At 42.0% G+C, this 19148-nt stretch overlaps 1 protein-coding gene across 3 annotated transcripts in view; it reads left to right on the top strand.

Moving 5' to 3' along the window:
* ARIH2 (ariadne RBR E3 ubiquitin protein ligase 2) overlaps positions 1-19148 on the top strand; it is a 36573-nt gene that overhangs the window by 10721 nt on the left and 6704 nt on the right. For 2 of the 3 annotated variants that reach the window (XM_043886533.1, XM_043886532.1), the window contains exons 4-9: positions 13281-13348; positions 13841-13904; positions 15044-15194; positions 16133-16254; positions 17418-17527; positions 18864-18981. In XM_043886533.1, coding sequence (XP_043742468.1) covers positions 13281-13348; positions 13841-13904; positions 15044-15194; positions 16133-16254; positions 17418-17527; positions 18864-18981 — 633 coding nt within the window. Of the gene's footprint in view, positions 1-6599; positions 6646-13280; positions 13349-13840; positions 13905-15043; positions 15195-16132; positions 16255-17417; positions 17528-18863; positions 18982-19148 lie in introns of all 3 variants that reach the window. The other variant, XM_043886534.1, reaches the window with a different exon arrangement.

The raw sequence follows: 19148 nt of genomic DNA, 5'->3' as shown, positions 1-19148 counted from the left end.
GAGCCCTAACCGCTGGACCACCAGGGAATTCCCAAACACCTCCCAAGCACTTTAACTTTTGCTCTGCCCCAGTTCGCTGCCCTGCTGCCCCAGGAAAATGTAAAGGATTCGATTTCTGTGTCTGAAAGAGGGAAGGCTTAGAGCAAAGATCTGAGAAGGGGTACAGACTGAGACAGCAGGAAGCTTCGCATCCTGCTTCACCTGAAATGTGTCCTGCTGTGGCTCGATAACTTAAACTGACATGGATTTCAGAATTCGAAGCTTGTGTTGTGTTCTCTTTTCTCTGAACTGTCATAGCCCTTTATAAACATGAAATGGTTTTGCTGTGATAACCACAAGTAATCAATCATAAATAGAGGAAAGAACAGGCAAGAAGAGTGAGATGTTTGTTTGGAGAGTTTAACAGGACAACAGAGCTGTTCTTATAGTCGTGAACAAAGAGTGGTCTCTATCCGGGAATGCTGCTCTCTCTGACTAACAGTTTCTTTCCTGCCCAGTACATGCTCTACCCACACATTTCCTTTTTCCCTTGTTTTAGACTTTTACTGGTCTCTTCAGTGCGCTCACCATCATTTTCCAGTCTTGCTGCCTTTTACAATATTCCAGTGTCATCCAGCCTGGCTTTCTGGATTCTCTGTCTTCATCGGTGATAACCACATCCATCAAGCTGGAAACTGAGGACTTACCCTTGACTTCTGATCTCCAGGCAGATTCAGACACTTACCTCTGCCCCACATTTTGCATGTTTCTTGATATATACTGATACTAACTGTTTGTAAGCCAGGAATTGAACTCTTTGAGATAAAGGTCCATACTTTTTCTTTGTATAAACAGCACCAAGCAAAAATGCCTGGTTATGTTTTGTTCTCAGTAAGTGTTGCTTATTGTTGATATGACTGTCTAAACAAGCCCAGGCCAGTAATTGCAAAAGTTGAGCATCTAACCCCAAGGCTGTACATCTATATGTTTCCATTTGTAAATAGACGATATGCTTGTTTAAGGGCTTCCACTAAGCCAGCTGAGTTTTAAATATAGATAGTATATATCTGGTGGATGTGTGGTTCCTAGCTTGGTGTGCATGTCAGATTTAGCTTTGGCAGTTCTCATGTAGAAGACTGAACTTCGTGCAGATGTAATAAAACAGAATTTTCAGAGGTGAGATGAGGTATTTGACATTATATTCCCATGGAAGTACAAAAAAAATTGTGAAACGATCCAGGTTACTGAAATGAGGAGTGAGCAGTACATCCTCTTTTTGGCTGCTGAAAAGATACATCCAACATTTGGAGCGTACTGGTTTTGTAACCAGAATGGGAGTAGGATGTAAACTGCCCACCTGTACTCACAAATTGGATAGGATTCCTGTAATATTTTTGATATCTAAATGTAACTTCATATTTCCTTATCAAAATAAAAGTGGGTTCTTATGTCCACGTTGATAATGAGTAGCTGTGAAAATGACTAATAGTATCTGCAATCATAAATACAATGTGAATACTTAAAAGGCTTTTTATTTTATGACACTCTAGTAGAACACTTCAAGTCTTTGCTTCAAGTTGGTTGGCTGCCCTCATGTACATTTGTCCCTTCTGCATTTGTTTTTGTTTGTTTGGCATTCGGCTGTCTATAGCAGTTTTATTTGCAATAGCCAAAAACTGGAAACAACCCAAATATCTACAAACAGATGAATGAACAAACAGTAGCATACCCATAGAACAGCATGCTGTCATCAATATAAAAAGAGTGGGCTGCTCATATAAGTACCATTGATAAATCTCAGAATATGCTGCATGAAGGGACTCAGGGGTGGTGGTGGGGGAAGCAATTTATGATTTCAATCATATAAAATGCTAGAAAATGCAAACTTATCTGTTGTAAAGGAAAATAAATTAATGGTTGCCCAGTGAGCTGGGGAGGACAGGAAGAGAGATTATTAAAGAGCATGAGGTAAATATGGAAGTACTTCTCTATTTTTTAATACCACGAAAATGAAGGTAAAGGCATATATATGTTACAAACACAGAATAACAAAGAGAACATGTAGGGGCAGCATATGGGACATTATTGCACACGGGAGCCGGTTTGTCCAGCATATCTTTGAAGAGGTTGTGGGCTTTGATCTGACTGATTTAGACTGGAGAAGATAAATGTGCTGCAGATGGGAGGATTAATTAAAGGTCTGTATGTGGAACAGCCAGCCCCACCCCCACTTGGTCTCTCTCTTGGCAAAATAATCTGGATAATCTTAGGGAAATCAGGCACTTAGAGAAGGTCAGATTTAGCTATCTTTATTTGTCATTTTTGGAGCCCTTGAGTCTTGAATAATAGCTGCTTCCAATCATTCACCCTAAAGAGAAGCCTGGCAGTTGCCTGGTTCTGTTCATGTACAAGAGTTAGGGTTCATTTCCTGAGACCCACCCTTTTTACAAATTGTAACATTCACATAAAATTCACCATTTGAAAGTGTACAGTTTGGTGGCATGTTAATACACTCATGGTGTTGGGCAGTCATCCTCTTCATCTAGTTCCAAAACATTTTCATCACCCCCAAAACGAAAACCCCCAGTAAGCCTGTATACTCTCCACTCCCTGTGTCTCTGGCAACAACAAATATGCTTTCTGTGTCTCTGGATTGACCTATATATGTTATAGAAATGGAATCATGGATATGTGGCCTTGTGTGTCTGGTGGCTCTCTTAGCATACGTTTTTGAGGCTCTTCCAAGTTGTAGCCTATATCAGTACTTCATCCCCCTTGTTGCCCTTCATTTTGTTGATTGTGAATGGTGATTCTAACCAAGAATCACCAGACATTTGAGGAAAACATGCATAATGGAAGAGAAACAGAGAAATTGACTGTAGCTGATGTAGACCAATAAGTAATTTTGCTTGTTTTTAGAAGTGCACTATTTAGTATTTGCCAGGATACTCAAGATGTGGCTTCTGTAAAACAATCAGAGATGCCGTCAGGAAGAAAATCAAAGCAGAAAAGAACCTGTGGAGTTGAATTATGGGTTTGCCAAGTTAAAAAATATACCATAGATAGATCAGAAGATAAAACCAAGGAAATCTCTCAACATAAAGCCAAAATACAGGCTCTGTGTGTGTGTGTGTGTGTGTGTGTGTGAAAAAACAGAGACATGGAGATTGAATCCAGATACCCAGGATTTACCAGAATTTGTGGCAAGTGAGAACAAAGAAAACTGAAGGAAAGAAAAGATTAAAAAAGTAAAAGAAGATTTCCAAGAGCCAGAAGGAACAGTTTTCGTATTGAAAGTGTCTGTCTGTTGCCCAGAAGGGTAAAGAAAGAGCCATTGCCAGAATTGTCCCTATGAAATTTCAGAAAAACAAGAACAGAAAACCTTAAAGATTTCCATAAATATACACCTTTCTAAAAGACATGAGAATCATGTCTCCCATCTCCAGCATTGACAAGCAGAAGACAGTGGTGCAATGGTCTTCCAAGTCCTGAGGAAAAAGAGTTTTTAATCTACAATTCTGTCATTGCAAAAACAAACTCATTTTCAGATGAGCAAGGACTCCAAATATTTACTTTCCCTGTACCTTTGCTGAAGTAATTCAAGATGAAGATCAAAAAAGAAAAATAATAATTCAAGAAATAATTAGAGTAACCTAGCTGTCCTGTGAAAAATCCCATGTTCTGCTTGTAGCAGGCCTGGAAAATGGTCAGCCCAGACTGGAACAGAAACTTGGTGGGATCCAAGAAAAATTTCTTCTGGAATAGGAGTGAGGTGGATTCCTATCAATAGATAGAATGAAGAAGTTGAAAAATGGTTGGGAAGTGGTGAGAAACCAGAGAACTCTTCACAAGGGGGAAGGGAATTAGAATTCCCATGCAAAGCAGAAAAACTACACACAAAAATCACAAGCCAAGTAAATGCAAAGCAAACACCATGAGACACAAGTATGCGTGATTGGCAGCTACTAATAATGATAATGTATTTATGCCAGAGGTACAAACATTCTTTGAGTGGGCCAAGGAGAGTGCCATTGAAAAAGCTCAGGGGTGAAAATGCAACTCTGGTCCTGTAAACAATGTCTTAAAATTACAAAGGCTACAGATAGAGGAACTGAAAATAGTGATTTAAATATTCAGAAGTTGGGGCTGGGATGGGAGTGGGTAGGGAGTGACATAAGTAAGCTAGGTCTGGTAGAGAATTATGGGCACGCTCAGCGATGTTGGTAGCAACCAGAAGAACCCAGAGAAGTGACTGGGAGAGATTTGTCCTGGCTAGGAAGACTGGGAGAGAATCAGGATGGGGTGGGATGGAGTGGCAGATATTGTTCCTTTTCATCAAAATGCATTTTATGAACCATTTTATTTTTTGTTCAGTGATAATTGGAGTAGGTTCCGAGTTTGCTATAATTGGGATAGGTTGAGAATTTGTTGATTCTCAATAAAACAAGTGTTTCTGAGTATCTTCTGTTGTTTTAACTTTTAGATAGATGCTAAGAAAGATGGGGAAAAACCAGTTTAACCTCTACCATAAAATAACTTAAAGGCCTGTTGGCCTTTACTTTCTGCCTCCTTTTTTAGAATGATAAGACAGAAAGCAGGTATGCATAAATAAAATGTTTTCTGCTTCTATTCCATATTTTCTGACACAGCGGCTGAAAACACCATTTTATCTTGCTCTGTTGAGAAACTTGAAGTGGTTTCTCCAGATTCCAGCCTGAACTCTTCCTGCTCTGCTCCCTAACGTTAGATTTTTGGCTCCTCAATCCTCCTGTCAGCATCTCTGCCATTCCTGTCACTTTAAAAGACCTCTCAGCTCACCATTCTTTTTTTCCCTTTAAACCTTCCTTTTTAGATCTGTATCTGGCCTCTCCTGCTAGATTGTGCACCCCCTGAGGACTTGGAAGGCTTTGATGCCTGCCTGCCTGCCTGCCTGCCTGGGCTCTGGAGGAGGCTGTGGATAGGCAGTGATTTCAGATGAGACCACAGGAGACAGGTGGAGGGAAGTGTTAGCATATGGGACCTAGTACTGGCACAGGCATTGCTCTCGGTGCTTAGGTATGACCGAGAAGGGAAGTGCTGTGAGAAGCCTCTTCCCCCAGAAAAGAACTTCATTCCTATGGAGGTTTATTTATATAAACATGTAAGGGTACAGAAATGTGATACGTTTTGAGCACAGTTAACAGCAGCTCTCAGTGGCTCTGTCTTTGAAACATGCTGTTGGAGTTTGTGGCTTTGTCGCTAAGATATGCTGGGCTCTGAGGTACCCTCTGGAGAAGAGAGGTGACCTAGCTGGAACTCCCTACAAGTGTCTGGTATTCCCTCTCCTTTGCCCTCCTCACAGTCGCTGTAGCTGGAAGAGACAGTGCATCGTTTGAGATCACATGTGGACAAGATGGGCTTGTAGCTGCAGGAATATGGTAGGAGACTTGGCTTTTAGTCCTACTGTGTGTCATTCATTGTCTATGAGCTCCTATCTACATTCCTTTTGGTTGTGATTAATGGATATGACTTTGATTGACTAAAGTAGTATTCATCCTAACTGTATATGGCTCCTCCATAGAAAAACTTTTGGAATTCTAGAAGGGGCTGTGATCTGTCTTTTGTACTAAGTGTTTCCCAGAAGATTTTCATGGAAATGCAAACCCGAAAAGATATGCTGGCTGAGATTTTTGTTGGAATAATCTCGAGGGTAGTGGGGTAGGTAAGGTATAGCCTAGCTCTGAGTTGATGTTGGAGCTAGGTGATGGGTACATGGGTTTCATCATACTCTTCACTTATGTAGATGCTCAGAGTTTTTCATAATAAAGTACCCTCAAGGTCAAGGAAGGGATGACTTTTGTATTTCTGTTTTATTGTATTTTTCATAAGTAATTGTAGTTAGTGAGGTCTTTAGATGTTTTTGGCATTGATTTTAATGATCAGAGACCATAACAGAACTAAATTAAGGTTAGACTGGAGAGAAATCTTCAAATTAGTGTTCATTAATCAGATTTTGTAGAGCATTTATAACATGTCGGTGCCTCAATTACCAGTCAGCTCTCCCTTCATGGACAGAAAATGCAAGGAAGCAAAGTTAGAATAAGGTGCCAGAGAGCTGACCTTTTATAGTCTGAGAGTATGGAGGTGGTGGAGTATGGGAGGAGTGAAGGCCCACCACTGAAATTAGACTTGAGGGCTGGATCTTGCCTAAGAGCCTATCTTCTGGGACCCCACTACCACCACCACCGCTGATTTTGCCCCATTCTAACCTGGTGTTCACCTTCTCTTTTGTCTCCGTGCTTTAACCTTACTTCTTTCTCTTATTCCTTCAGTATTTTCTCACCTCACCTTCTGCCCTCCGAGACTTGAATCCATCCATCTTGATCTCCTTAGGCTAGTTTTCCCATATCACGTCCCTTCCTACCCTAGACCAGAAGCTGGCCAACTGTTCACTCCTTTCCTTCCTCTCTGTCTTTTAGTGAATGACCACTAGTGTTTGTTAACAAATGTGATTGGACCATGAAGTGGCTTAACAACAGGCTGAGGCATGGAGCCCCATTCTGGTAGCCTTAAAAGATTTCAGGCAGTTGGCAAGTAAGAATTCTAAATAAAAATTGAAACTACCACCTGTATTTTTTCAGGCCGTTGATGCTCTCTGCCATCGGCTGCATCCTCCCTATGGCACTGGTAAGTGTGGGAAGGGCTGGTGACAGTTCTGGTGGGCTGCTGAATTTCTGTTTTCTGGGGGAAGAAATCTATTTGCAAGCTGTGCTGTTAACTCGTCCCCAAGGACTGGACGGCTTGAACCAACTGTAGGAGACGAAAAAGATGAAGAAGCAACTAACCATGCTCAGGGTTTTCCTGGGGAGCTGTTGTCAGGAGTGGAGGCTATTCAGTATGTGCCCTGATCCGTATATCAAACTAGCATGTCCTGTGCATTACTTGAATAATAAATGTATACAATCCAAGTGCTCTGGGATGTCAAGTAATATCAGTTAAATTTCCTGAAATTCTGAATACGTTTTCCCCAAAGGTAGATGTTGGCTGTGTATTAGAAAGGATCCAGAATGTTGTATGTACTGAGCATCTCCTTCCATGGCAGGATTTATCTCCCTCTGGTATTTTAAGTGCTTTGTGGTCAGGGGATCAAAAACGTTTGTTCCAGTGATTAATTTATAAAATTTTGATACTTGAATTTTTCTGGGGAAAGAGTTTGGTGGAAATCAGAAAAGAAATTTGAAGCTCTCATGTACTAACGAACTTCAGGTGGACTTGGGGTCCTGTGATTTGAAAAACAGATTCACCATAGTCTGCTTTCTGCTTGGGGACCTAACAGAAAATACATACAAGAGAATTGAAACACAGAGTGGGGCAGCAAGTCATAGGAAGGCTAAAATATAAGCCAGTAACCAAATTGCTGCTGGAGTTGCATTTTCTAAGCTCCTGGAATCCTGCATCTGTCTCCTTATACTGAGTGGGTCAGAGGCCGCATAGATCCAGAAGTTTTATCTTATCAAGATAGTCTCCATTCCAAGTTGACAAGCCCTATTCGCTATTTACAGTTTCACTTCTCTAGTCTCTGAAGCCCTTAGATCACAGAAGAAAGTGCCTCCAGAATATCTCCTGAAATGCTGAGGTTGTGGACTTGTGTGCTGTTAGCCATGTCAGGAATGGCTTGCTGATAACAGCAGCTAAAATCCTCATGTACACATCACTGCATCTCTGTGAGAAAATCTTAGCATCATTGGCTGCTATCCAGGATTTCCCCCTCAGGCCTCAGGTCCACCTCCTCCCCACCCACCCCAGCAAACCCTGCTTTGAAGCAGGGATAGAATTGTATGGACACTTTGTATATTCTTTATTTAAAAAACAGAAAGGAGAACTTGATTCCCCAGCAGTCACCTACACCTTTAGGTGTCTGCACAGGTGGTAACTACTGAACATGTTTTGAGGGCCTGTATCTGGAAAGTAGCTTTTTAAAGGTCTCTCCCAAACACAAATTACGGAGGATGACAGAAGTTTGCTTGCAACCTCTGGGAAATACTGATGTCCAGCAGCCAAGTCCATTTTGACATTCATGTAGCCAAGTGCTCCCTGAAATAAAGATCTGAAAACCATCTGAGGGTATTGAGATTGTAAATGTCATGGCAAAGCCAAGCCAGATTGGATGTTCAATACAGAGCAGAGTCCAGGCTGGATGATGACAGAGGTGACCCCACGGTCCTTTCAAGCTTCACGGAACGCTCTCCAGAGCCTTCTGACCCATCGTGGGTCAGGTTTGAAGGCAGAGGGAATGAGAGGGAAGGGCAAGGAAGATGGGCTACCCTTGACCATGATCTGACTCCATCTTTGACTCTGAAAGCCTTCTCCAGACCACCCAGGGACTTCAGGACCCTCCAGTGTTTGATGAACTGTATACCACTACTTTCCCTCCCTCCCTCGAGGGTTTGGTGTGGGAGGTTTAGAGGGATCCGGAGTGTTGTGAAGTTAATGGCATTGCAGACCTACTTATACTAAAATTCACATTGTCTAGTCAGTTCATCTTTGGTCAGAACTATGTATGTTCAAAACTCTGAAGGGGATGTTTTCATTCTGAGGAGTACATAAAAGATCAAAATGAACTATTCTGATGCAATGGTGTAAGGGTCAACCCTCTGTTTCTTGTGACATTTGTTTATTCAGAAGATTACTGTTGAATTAAAGTTGGCAAACTTTCTCTCCAACTTCATGAAAAATTGAAGATATACAAAGACTTTTAAAGAATTGTACAGTAGATATCCATTTGTCTACCATCTAGATGATACAGGTGCTAACTTTTTCCTGCATTTACTTTATCATGTATCTGTCCATTGATCAATTTTATTTTTAGCATTTATTGAAGTATTACTTAACATTCCATTAAACTCATCCATTTTAGAGTGTACCAGTAGAAGAGTTGTAGTAAATGTAAACAAATGTATAGCCATCACCACAAGTTATAGAACATTTTCATCAGCCAAAACGTTCCCTTATATCCATTTGTAGTTAGTCCCCACTCCCAGTCCCAGGAAACTACTGATCATCTTACTGTCTGCATAGATTTGCCTTTCCTAGAAATTTCATATGAATTGAATCTTATAGTATGTAGTCTTTTGTGTCCGGCTTCTTTCACTTGACATGTTTTCAAGGTTCATCCATGTTGTATCATATGTCAGTAATGCTTTCTTTTACTGCCCAGTGAGGATTTTCCATTTTATGGATATATACCACATTTTGTTTATTCATTCATTCATCAGTTGATGAACATTTGGGTTGATTCCAGTTCTTGGCTCTCATGAAATATGCTGCTGTGATGGTTTGTATAACGGTGTTTTGCATGGACATGTTTTCATTTCTCTTGGATAGACATCTAGCAGTGGGATTGCGTTTAACATTTTAAGAAACTGCCAAACTGTTTTCTGAGGAGACTCTGCTATTTTACATTCCCACCAGCATTATATAAGTGTTACGGGTTCTCCACCTGCTTGCTAGCACTTAGGTATTGTCAGTCTTCTGTATCATTCTAGTGAGTGTGAAGTAGTATCTTGTAGTTCTAATTTGCATTTCCCTAATGACTAATAATGTTGAGCTTTTTGAGTTGTTTGAGTTCTTTATATGTTCTGAATTAAGTTCTTTATCAGATATATGATTTGCAATTATTTTTTCTCTTGCAAATCATGTATTTTGTGGCTCGTCTCTTCCATTTTCTTAATAATGTCCTTTGAAGAATGAAACTTAATTTTGATGAACTCCAGTATATCATATTTTTTCTTTTAAGGGTTGTGCTTTCAGTGTCATATATAAGAAATCTTTACCTAAAAAACCAAGATTGCAAAGATTTTCTTCTGAAAGTTTTATAGTTTTCAGTTTCATTTAATACTGTGAACTATCTTGAGGCAATTTTTGTGTGACATGAACTAAGCATTTAAGTTCTGTATTTTGTATAGTGATGTTCAGTTATTCTGGAACCATTTGTTGAAAAGACTGGTTTATCATCTGTTGAATTACATTGGTACCTTAGTAGAAAATTAATCATAAGTGTATGAGTTTACTATTCTGTTACATTGATCTGTATATATGTCTGTCCTTAAGCCAGTACCCACTGTCTTGATTACTGTAGCTTTTTAGTAAGTCTTGAAGTCAGATGGTGTAAATCTCTTCCAACTCTGCTCTTTCAAGGTTGCTTTGGATATTCAGGGTTCTCTCCATACATTTTAGGGTCAACTGTTAATTTATACCCTAACCCCCTGCTTTGATTTTGATTAATTTTGATTGCTGTGTTCTGTCTCTAGCTGCATTATGATAGCTATGATCACATGTAGCCATTGAGCATTTGAAATGTGGCCAGTTCGGATTGGTATGTGCTATAATTATGAATACAATGGACTTTGAACAGTTAGATGGAAAAAAAGATGTAAAATGTAGTTCATTAATAATTTTCAGTGCATTAACGTTGAAATATTTTAGATATATTCAGTTAAATAAAATATATTTATCAATAAATTTTAATTTTTATTTGCCACTATGTAGAAACACATTTGTGATTTTTATATATTGGCATTCTATTTTTTTAACCTTACTAAACTTATTAGTTCTACTGGTAGTTTTGTGTCTCTTTTTGTGTGTCTTTTTTTTTCCCCCCATGCTTTGTTAGGGCCTTCAGCACAGTGTTAAATGAAATGATGAGAGTGGTCTTCCCGGTCATGTCCCTGATCTTAGCATTCACTGTGTTGTTATAGAGTATAATGTTTTCCTTAGATACCCTGTATTAGATTTAGGCAGTTCTATTTTTCTTCCTAATTTGCTAAGAATTTTTATCTTGAGTGATTCCTCAGTTTTGTCAAATGAGTTTTCTTGTGTCTATTGAAATGATCATTTGGGTTTTTTTCTACTTTTACTTTGTCAATTCAGTGAATTGCTTTAGGCGTTTTCACATGTTAAATCAGCCTTTTATCAGAGTTGTGTTAGCTTCATAAAGTGAATTTGAAAGAGGTATTCTTTCCTGCTCTCCTTTCTGAAAGTGTATTCAGAAATGGAAAAAAGCCTCATACATAAATAAGACTTTTAATTTTCTTATTACATGTTGATCTTATAGAACCTCAAATTTGTCTTGAATGTGACATGGTCATGTGTCCTTCCCAAGTCATTAAGTCTATTTTGGTTATCAGTGGTTGTTTATCACCCTTTTTGGAAGAGGTTTGACCTCATTATAGGTTCTTCTTGGGGGGTTTCCCTGGTGGCCTACTGGTTAGAATTCTGGGCTTTCACCACCATGAACTGAGATCTCACAGCTTTGTGGCACAGCCAAAAATGAATGAATGAATGAATGAATGCTCTAAGACCTACTTGATAATGCATACATAGGTACATACATAGATACTTTTAAGTCCTTCTTGGTAATACATAATCCTAACCACTCACAGGTTATTAGTTGCTTGATCAAAACAGTCCAGCAATAGTTTGTCTTGGTTCTGCTGGAAGACTCTTGTTTTCCACAGTTGAACACATAAAAAGAGTGGAAGACTTTTCTCAGTTACCAAGTGTCAACTTTAATAGATTCAGAATGGATTGCCAAGCTCTTTGAGCATTACATAGTAATATGGTGTGAATACTTGGCTAGTTCTTTCCTGAGCTCAGCTGTCTGCACTCTGAGAATGACAGATTTTTATCTGTAATGTTTTAATATCATATATTTGTCTTGGCCCTCTTGCTAAAGGTAACTTAAGTAGTGCCCCCCTCCCCCACACATCACCTGACATCTCTTCCTCTGGGAGACTGCTGCGGGTGACAGTGGGTGGTGAAGTCAGTTCTGTCCTGACCCAAATCAGGGAGGAGGTGGCCTCTCTTCGGAGACTACCTGTTAGCGTAAATTCTCCTAGGTACTCTTCCTTAACCCTGTGCTGCTTTTTGCTCAGAGCCCCTTTGTATCCTGACTTCCCTGTAGATCTTCTTGGTGTCCATTACTGGGCAAGGTGCCATCATTCTATGTTTTGCTTTAATTAATGGTCTCAAAATTCCTTCACATTCATAATGGATTAATTGGGGGAAACTGAGTCCTTGACAGTCTGTGATACACTGTGGGCAATCACAGTACCTCCTGTAGAAGACTGGAGGGAGGCGCCTGTGCCTACAGCGTTGTATATATTGATAGATCCTCAGCAGTTGGCTTTGAAAGAATAGATGGACATCTATTCAGTTTTATAAGGTGCTGGACACATCACTGACTCGATGGACATGAGTTTGAGTGAGCTCCAGGAGTTGTGTGCTGGAGTGCTGGTGTGCTGCCTCGTGTGCTGCAGTCCGTGGGGTCGCAGAGTCGGGCACGACTGAGCGACGGAGCTGAACTGAGACACGTCCTCTCTTCACATTGTCAGTTCTCACCAGAACTCCACTGGAATACTGAGCTGGTCACAGTGGACCTGTGGTCATCAGTAAAATGTTCAGTTTCCGTGGCGGCCCGTGTCGTTTCCGCACACGGAGGGGCTGCACCTGGTATGCTAATTCTGAGGCTTTATTGCTGTTGCTCGTGCTGTTGAGATCAAAGGATCAGGCCAGGTATGGTGTTGAAGTTCTCTTTCTTTGGGAAGGTCAAGAAATTTCATTTTGGGAATTCCCTGGCGGTCCATTGGTTGGGACCCCACTTTTCCACTGTAGGGAAGTAAGCTCCCACAAGCGGCGCACTGCAGCCAAAAATAAATAAATAAAATAAAACAATATAATTTTCAGGTTGTAAAAATATATTTGTATCCAAAAGGTATTCTCAAGCAAATTTTAACATTTATACCAAATGCTTTGTCTCTGTTTTCATTCTGTGATAGTGGTCTTTGTGGATGAATAGTTTTGTTATAGAGTCAGAGGTTTTAACCAGGGGTGTTTTTTGCTTTGTTTTGTTTTTCTGGGTTTATATAAAAAGTCCAAGCCTGGAGAGCTTCTGCAAGTAACACGCCTAGCTGGAGGTGCTCGTGTATGGCCTCCTACGGCAGCTTCAGCAAACATAAATCACATTAGGGAACCTATAGCTCTTTTGCTTACTTTGGATTCTAGGTCCTTATTTACTGTAGATAGGATGGTTTTGTGTAAGTCTGAAATCAAACTAATTTCTTTGAAGGGTTGCTAATGAAAACAAAGTTTGAAAAATCGAGAGATCCAGGAAATTGCTTAAGAGTCTGAACATAAACGATAAAACAGAACCAAGAATCAAGCCTGGACCTGCAGTAGAGAGGAATGTGTGCATTTCTCAAAGTGTAAGAGCACTCTGGAAAAAAACTACATTATAATTTGATTTCTTTTTTTCTTCTTTCTAGGTATCTCATTCAGTTGCTAAACTTATATTAGTTAATTTCCACTGGCAAGTTGCAGAGATACTGGACAGGTAAGGTATTTTGGGGGAGGAAGAGATGGCATTGTCTGTAACTTCTCTCTGCCTGCCCACACAGTGGTAATAATTGTCTGTGTTATGGAGAATATCCTTACAATGTGCAGGTTGTATTTTTAAAACACTGGGTCATATTTTATAGCCTTTTTTCTCTCAGTATATGGTGAACATTTTCCAATGTTTTCAGCATATTCTTTCTGTACCCCCAGTTTTAATGGAGGTACAGTATTTTATCATATTGATGTTCCAGCCTACTCCAAACCCCTGTTGTTGGACAGTGAAGTTAGGTCAGAGTTTTTATGCTATCATTAATGTTAAATCAGTGCCCTTCTAGATAACACTTGGCAGTATCTCCAGTTATTTCTTTCAGACACATCAAGTGGAATAAATGACTTAGTGCTTATTACCTTCAGCGAAAAAGGTCAGCTCATTTACCACCATACCTCCAGAACTGGAGCTCTGATTCCCTTTCTGCTTTGTGTTTTGTAGATACAAGTCTAATTCTGCCCAGCTGCTCGTTGAGGCCCGAGTCCAGCCCCATCCATCGAAACATGTGAGTGTCCCCTCCTGACGCACTCTTGCTGTGGCGCTCACAGTTACTGAGAACCGTCTCACTTTGTTTAATCTTCCATTTCCGATATCATTTGGAAATTCTCCTCATAGACGAGGAGTGAATCACTGCCCGCCCTCTCCAGCCTCACCTGTCTCCTGCACTCACATGCAGCCTGTTCTCTGTTCCTGCTGTGTTCTTGGGGTGCCCACTCACTGCATGCCTCTTTAACCCTGCTGGTGCCTCCCTTGGCCAGGAATGTCCAGATCCTGTCCCCATCTTTGCTCGTGAGAACGGCACTCTCCTTTAAAGACCCGAATCCAAGCCATCTCTCACAAAACCTGTCTCCTGGGAACATTCCCCTCCAAACTCCTTTAATTATATCTTTCTACCTTTACATGTACGTTTCAGTGATACACTCATGTCTTTTTAGCTCCCATAGTAGACTGTAAGTGCTCTTTAAGTTTAGGAATCATATCTTACAGTGTATAGCAATTTCCTGTTGCTAAGAGTTAAGTCAGCATTTGTCAAATGAATGGGGGAGAATTGGGGCTCGGATCACCATATAACTTATGTAGCTTCTTAGAAAATTTCCAGGAACATACTAGACAGAGTATGGTCCTTTTCCTCTAATTATTTTTGGTATTCCCAGTGAACTAACAAGAACCTCATGTTAGGTTTTCACTGGTTTGTGGTTTTGGCTGGTGTCCCCAGACTGTCTTTGCCAGTTTGTGTAGCAGAGTATGGGTTCTGGAGCTATTAGAGGCTCACACTTCAGCCCCTAAGAATCTATTGGCTGGGTTTATAGTAGTTGTTGAGAAGCAACTCTATGCCATGCTGAATGAGGGCCGTTGTCAAAAGAAACCCAGTAGCCTCCCAAAGAAGGTAGATGGAATGACCTCTCAGGACCCTGACAGTTCCGAAATCCTGACCTTATAAGCTACTGTAAGAGCTCATTTCCATCTTCTCTCTGCTTCTCTAAACTCAGGGGTTCACCAAGCCTAGCTCCACTATCACCTCCTTCGAGAAGCCTTCCTGATAATACATTTTTCCGCTCAGAACTGGCACTCACAGAGCCCATACCTGGCAGTTGAGTTCCGACCCTTGTTGCAGGCTGGCTCACGTCGCTTACCTCCCTGCAGGTGCCCCCGGCCCACTCCCCTCACCACTGCGCAGTGTGTATGCAGTTCGTGCGGAAGGAAAACCTCCTCTCTCTGGCCTGTCAGCACCAGTTCTGCCGCAGCTGCTGGGAGCAGCACTGCTCAGTGCTCGTCAAGGACGGTGTGGGTGTGGGTGAGTCCGCCACGGGGTCATAACAGGCTGGCGGGAACTGTTTAGCTTCAGGTCTGCCCCTTCTGGTACTCAGGTTTTCTTGTGAGCCTAACTGAAGTTTTCAAAATCAGAACCATTGGTTTCCAAACATGTCAGTCTGAACAATGGCAAAGTTTACCCTAGTCCTGAGCAAGATCCGAGAATTAAGGCTAATGTTTGGGCGTTTATGTAAATGCTGGTGTGACGGCAAGGCTATATTCTCTTGCCTTTTGGGAAAACTGTCCTTTAAGCTGCCTACCCTGTCTATCTTGATTCTCAAAGTGGTAGCCGTACCTCAAACTCCTAGAGGGTTTACTGTGATTTAGGTGAGCACAAATCAAACTTGGTGATGAGTTAAAGGAGTCTTTGTTAAATTATGACTTCATGATATTAAAATCAGCATTATATTAATTATATCTGTAAAAGCTCACTCTGTTGATGGTAATCACATGCACATCACAAAACTAAGTTGTAAGTCAAGAACCCTCTGGGATTTTTTTAAGCATTTTTTTTTAATCGGTGCTATTTGTGATATATACTGTTTAACTGGTTTTGGCTTTTTAGTGTTTTGTTTTTGTTGTTTGGTTGGTTTTGGTTTTCATGGGTTTGTTTGTTTGTTTTTTCTTTTTGTTGTGCTGTGTAGCTTACAGGAGCTTAGTTCCCTGACCCAGGGCTCTGGCAGTTAGAGTGCAAAGTCTTGACCGTTGTACCATCAGGGAATTCCCTGTCCTTTAAAAATTTGTAATAATATTTTAGTTGCATCACTATGTAAATATATTGATGTCTCTCTTCTTTGAATAAATTCTGATGCTTCCGGGGTTCCCTGTGTAAAACGTGAATTTGTTGGGTGAATTCAGCAAATACATTATAGGTGTGTCTTCTGTGATACAGTTGTCCATCCGGTTGTCTTTGTTCAACAGGTGTCTCTTGCATGGCTCAGGACTGCCCACTTCGAACACCAGAGGACTTTGTGTTTCCATTGCTGCCCAATGAAGAACTGCGAGACAAATACAGGCGCTACCTCTTCAGGGACTACGTGGAGGTATGCCCAGCCGCTGCTGTGCCTGGTCTTCCTGAGTCCCCTTCTCATCAGATGCTCACCAGTTACTCTACAGAGGAGGCTGCCAGTAGATGCTTTCCATCTGAAGGAAGAGCTGCACAGCTTTTAAAAAGTTTGAAAACTCTAGAGTACTAGTAAATCCCAAGTCTGTTTCTTCCTCACTCTGTATCCTTTGACCCCTTATAGTCCTTCTCTGAGCCTTGGTTTCTTTCCTATGTAGAATGGTCAGGCACGCCCACTTTGTGAAAGTGAAAGTCACTCAGTCATGTCCGACTCTTTGCAACTCTGTACAGTCCATGGAATTCTCCAGGCCAGAATACTGGAGTGGGTAGCCTTTCCCTTCTCCAGGGGATCTTTCCAACCCAGGGATCAAACCCAGATCTCCAGCATTGCAGGCAGATTCTTTACCAGCTGAGTCACAAGGGAAGCCGCTCACCCCCCTGCCCCACCCGCCCCAATACAGAGTTACTTAAACAAGCTATTGTATGTAGGGGGATAAACATAAGTTAGGCATATCTCAGGAGTTGCTGTTCTATTCCCTTCATTGTGTGAGTCAGCCCAAAGAAGCGGTGTTGCTTCTTGGGCGATTTGGCAATTTGTTCGAGTTCTCAGAGTGGTCAGTTTTGGAGTCCTTCCCCTCTGTTGGGCTACCTGTTCAGGCTTGCTGGTTCCACGCAGCATAATTTTGATCTTTGCCTTTTATTCCTAAGCTTATTGGATTGAATGATGGTCTGGGTCGTCTCATGCACAGGCTGAAGGAAAAACAAAAGGCCTTGTTCCTGGTGCTGTTTGCTGCCTTTGGTAGATGCCTGAGGGCTGTTGAGCCCCTCAGAGTCTCATGCACAACTGACTGGGCCCTGTTCCTTTCCAACCCTAGTCCCTATGCACTTTCATCTCAGAGACACAATTCTGTATTCCGTTCTGTCATCTAAGCTTAGGTCATTCTTAAGTTGTTCCCTGGTTTAAGCTAAACATTCAAAGGGCATTTTCAGGACCTGCCTAATGTCTGGTCTTCATGACATCCATCATGAATTCCTGTAGCCTCTTGATGGAAGAACAGGAGGCGTTTGAGTACTCAGGGAGGTCTAATTTGGAGGCACCAACTAGGGGATGTCCTCATTGTTCCCCCCTTGGTATGTTCACAGAGTCACTACCAGCTCCAGCTATGCCCTGGTGCAGACTGCCCCATGGTTATCCGGGTACAGGAGCCCAGAGCTCGCCGAGTACAGTGCAATCGGTGCAACGAGGTCTTCTGGTAAGAGTGAGTGTGGGTGCTGAGCAGCCCTGGCGGGTGCCTTCTCCTCCTCTCAGCATCACTGCTGTGGCTCTTGTGAGGGCGGGGCTGGGAGAGGCAGGGCCTTTGGGCCAGAAGAGCAGCGCTGTTCCACGTGGGCAGGTGTTTGACGATACTCAGTCTGGAGACAAGAAGGAGACACAGACTCTTGGAGAATGTGCTGGGGTTTATGCTACTAAGATTCAGGGCCCAGAGACTACGTGTCTGTGTGGATGTAGATTTATCTGCACAGAAAATTCACATATTGCCGTATATGAAAGCTCCAGCCACCAGCACTTTAATCTTTCTCTCTGTTGGCCATTCTGCTAATTTTATAACACTGCAATTCATAAATGTGCTTTACATCTATCTGGGGTTTACTCTATTCAGCAAACATGATGGAACTAGCTGAAGCATACTGAAGGCTTATCAGTGGAACCACTCTCTCCTGACCACTTTCCCTTCATTGTCACAGCGGCTGCATGTGATTGGTACTGCTCTTCCCCTTACTTATAGGTGAGGAAAGCGAGGTGCAGATAATGGCAGAGCCTTCATTTAGGTCCAGACCTGCGCCCTGTTTGCACCTCGCTGGAAGAGTCACAGTGGGGCTTCAGTGAAAGTAGGGAGAAAATGGGGTCCGTGTGCATATGTGCCTGCCTTTCAAGGCATGGTTGAGGGAGTCTGTGACTCACCAAACGTTAAGAACCACTAATGCGGTTGCTGTCCACCCTTTGTGTCCCACGTTAGGGCCGTCTTTCCCTGGGACATTTGGTAGGCTACCTGCCTGAGAGCCTTTATCCAGAAAGTCATGTTGGCTTGGACGGAAGGGGAATTAAAAACACAGGAGCCTGGCCGGATGAGTGTCAGAGTTTTCCTTTTCTGATTCTAAGTTTCGGTCTCATCAGAGGTAACATGCCCCTCAGACTACACAAGTACCGACAGCGTGCATCCGGTGGGAACCTCGAACTCAGATAAGCCAGGGCTCCCAGGCCTGGATCTCACTCCTTCCTTGGGTAGGAGTTGAGTCCTCTTCTCAGAATACACCCCCGAGCCCTTTGAAAATCTGAGTTCTGAATTTGATATCCTGTTAGGAAGGATTGACATCACCTAAGATATTTAAAACAAATGTCTCATTTGGGTTTATTGAGAGAAGTCCCCCAGGACTTCAGAATAATCCTGGGTAAGTCAAGGTCTCGGACGCCACGAGAGGTGACTTTTTACCTCTTGGAAAAGCTCTAATTCCAGATCTTTTGGCTTGGTCAGAAGGAAAAGGAAAAACACAGGATCTGACCTAACGGTTATCTTTTCTGGTTTTAAGTTTCAAGTGTCGTCAGATGTATCACGCCCCCACAGACTGCGCCACAATCCGGAAATGGCTCACGAAGTGTGCAGACGACTCTGAAACAGCCAACTACATTAGTGCCCACACTAAAGACGTAAGGACTGTATCTTACCTGTCATGGGTCTGCCCTCCCTAGTGCCACCCAGGGCCGTGGGGCTCGTGATGGAGGTGGCAGACCCTTGCCCCGGCGCGGCAGAGTTTGCAGCAGTTTATCTTAGCGTGCACCAGGTGCCTTTCTTTTAATGAAATGCTAAAATGCTT

The sequence above is a fragment of the Cervus elaphus genome, chromosome 24 (genome assembly GCF_910594005.1).
Source record: "Cervus elaphus chromosome 24, mCerEla1.1, whole genome shotgun sequence".
Taxonomy (NCBI): Eukaryota; Metazoa; Chordata; class Mammalia; order Artiodactyla; family Cervidae; genus Cervus; species Cervus elaphus.
This window is presented reverse-complemented; position numbering and strand designations above follow the sequence as displayed.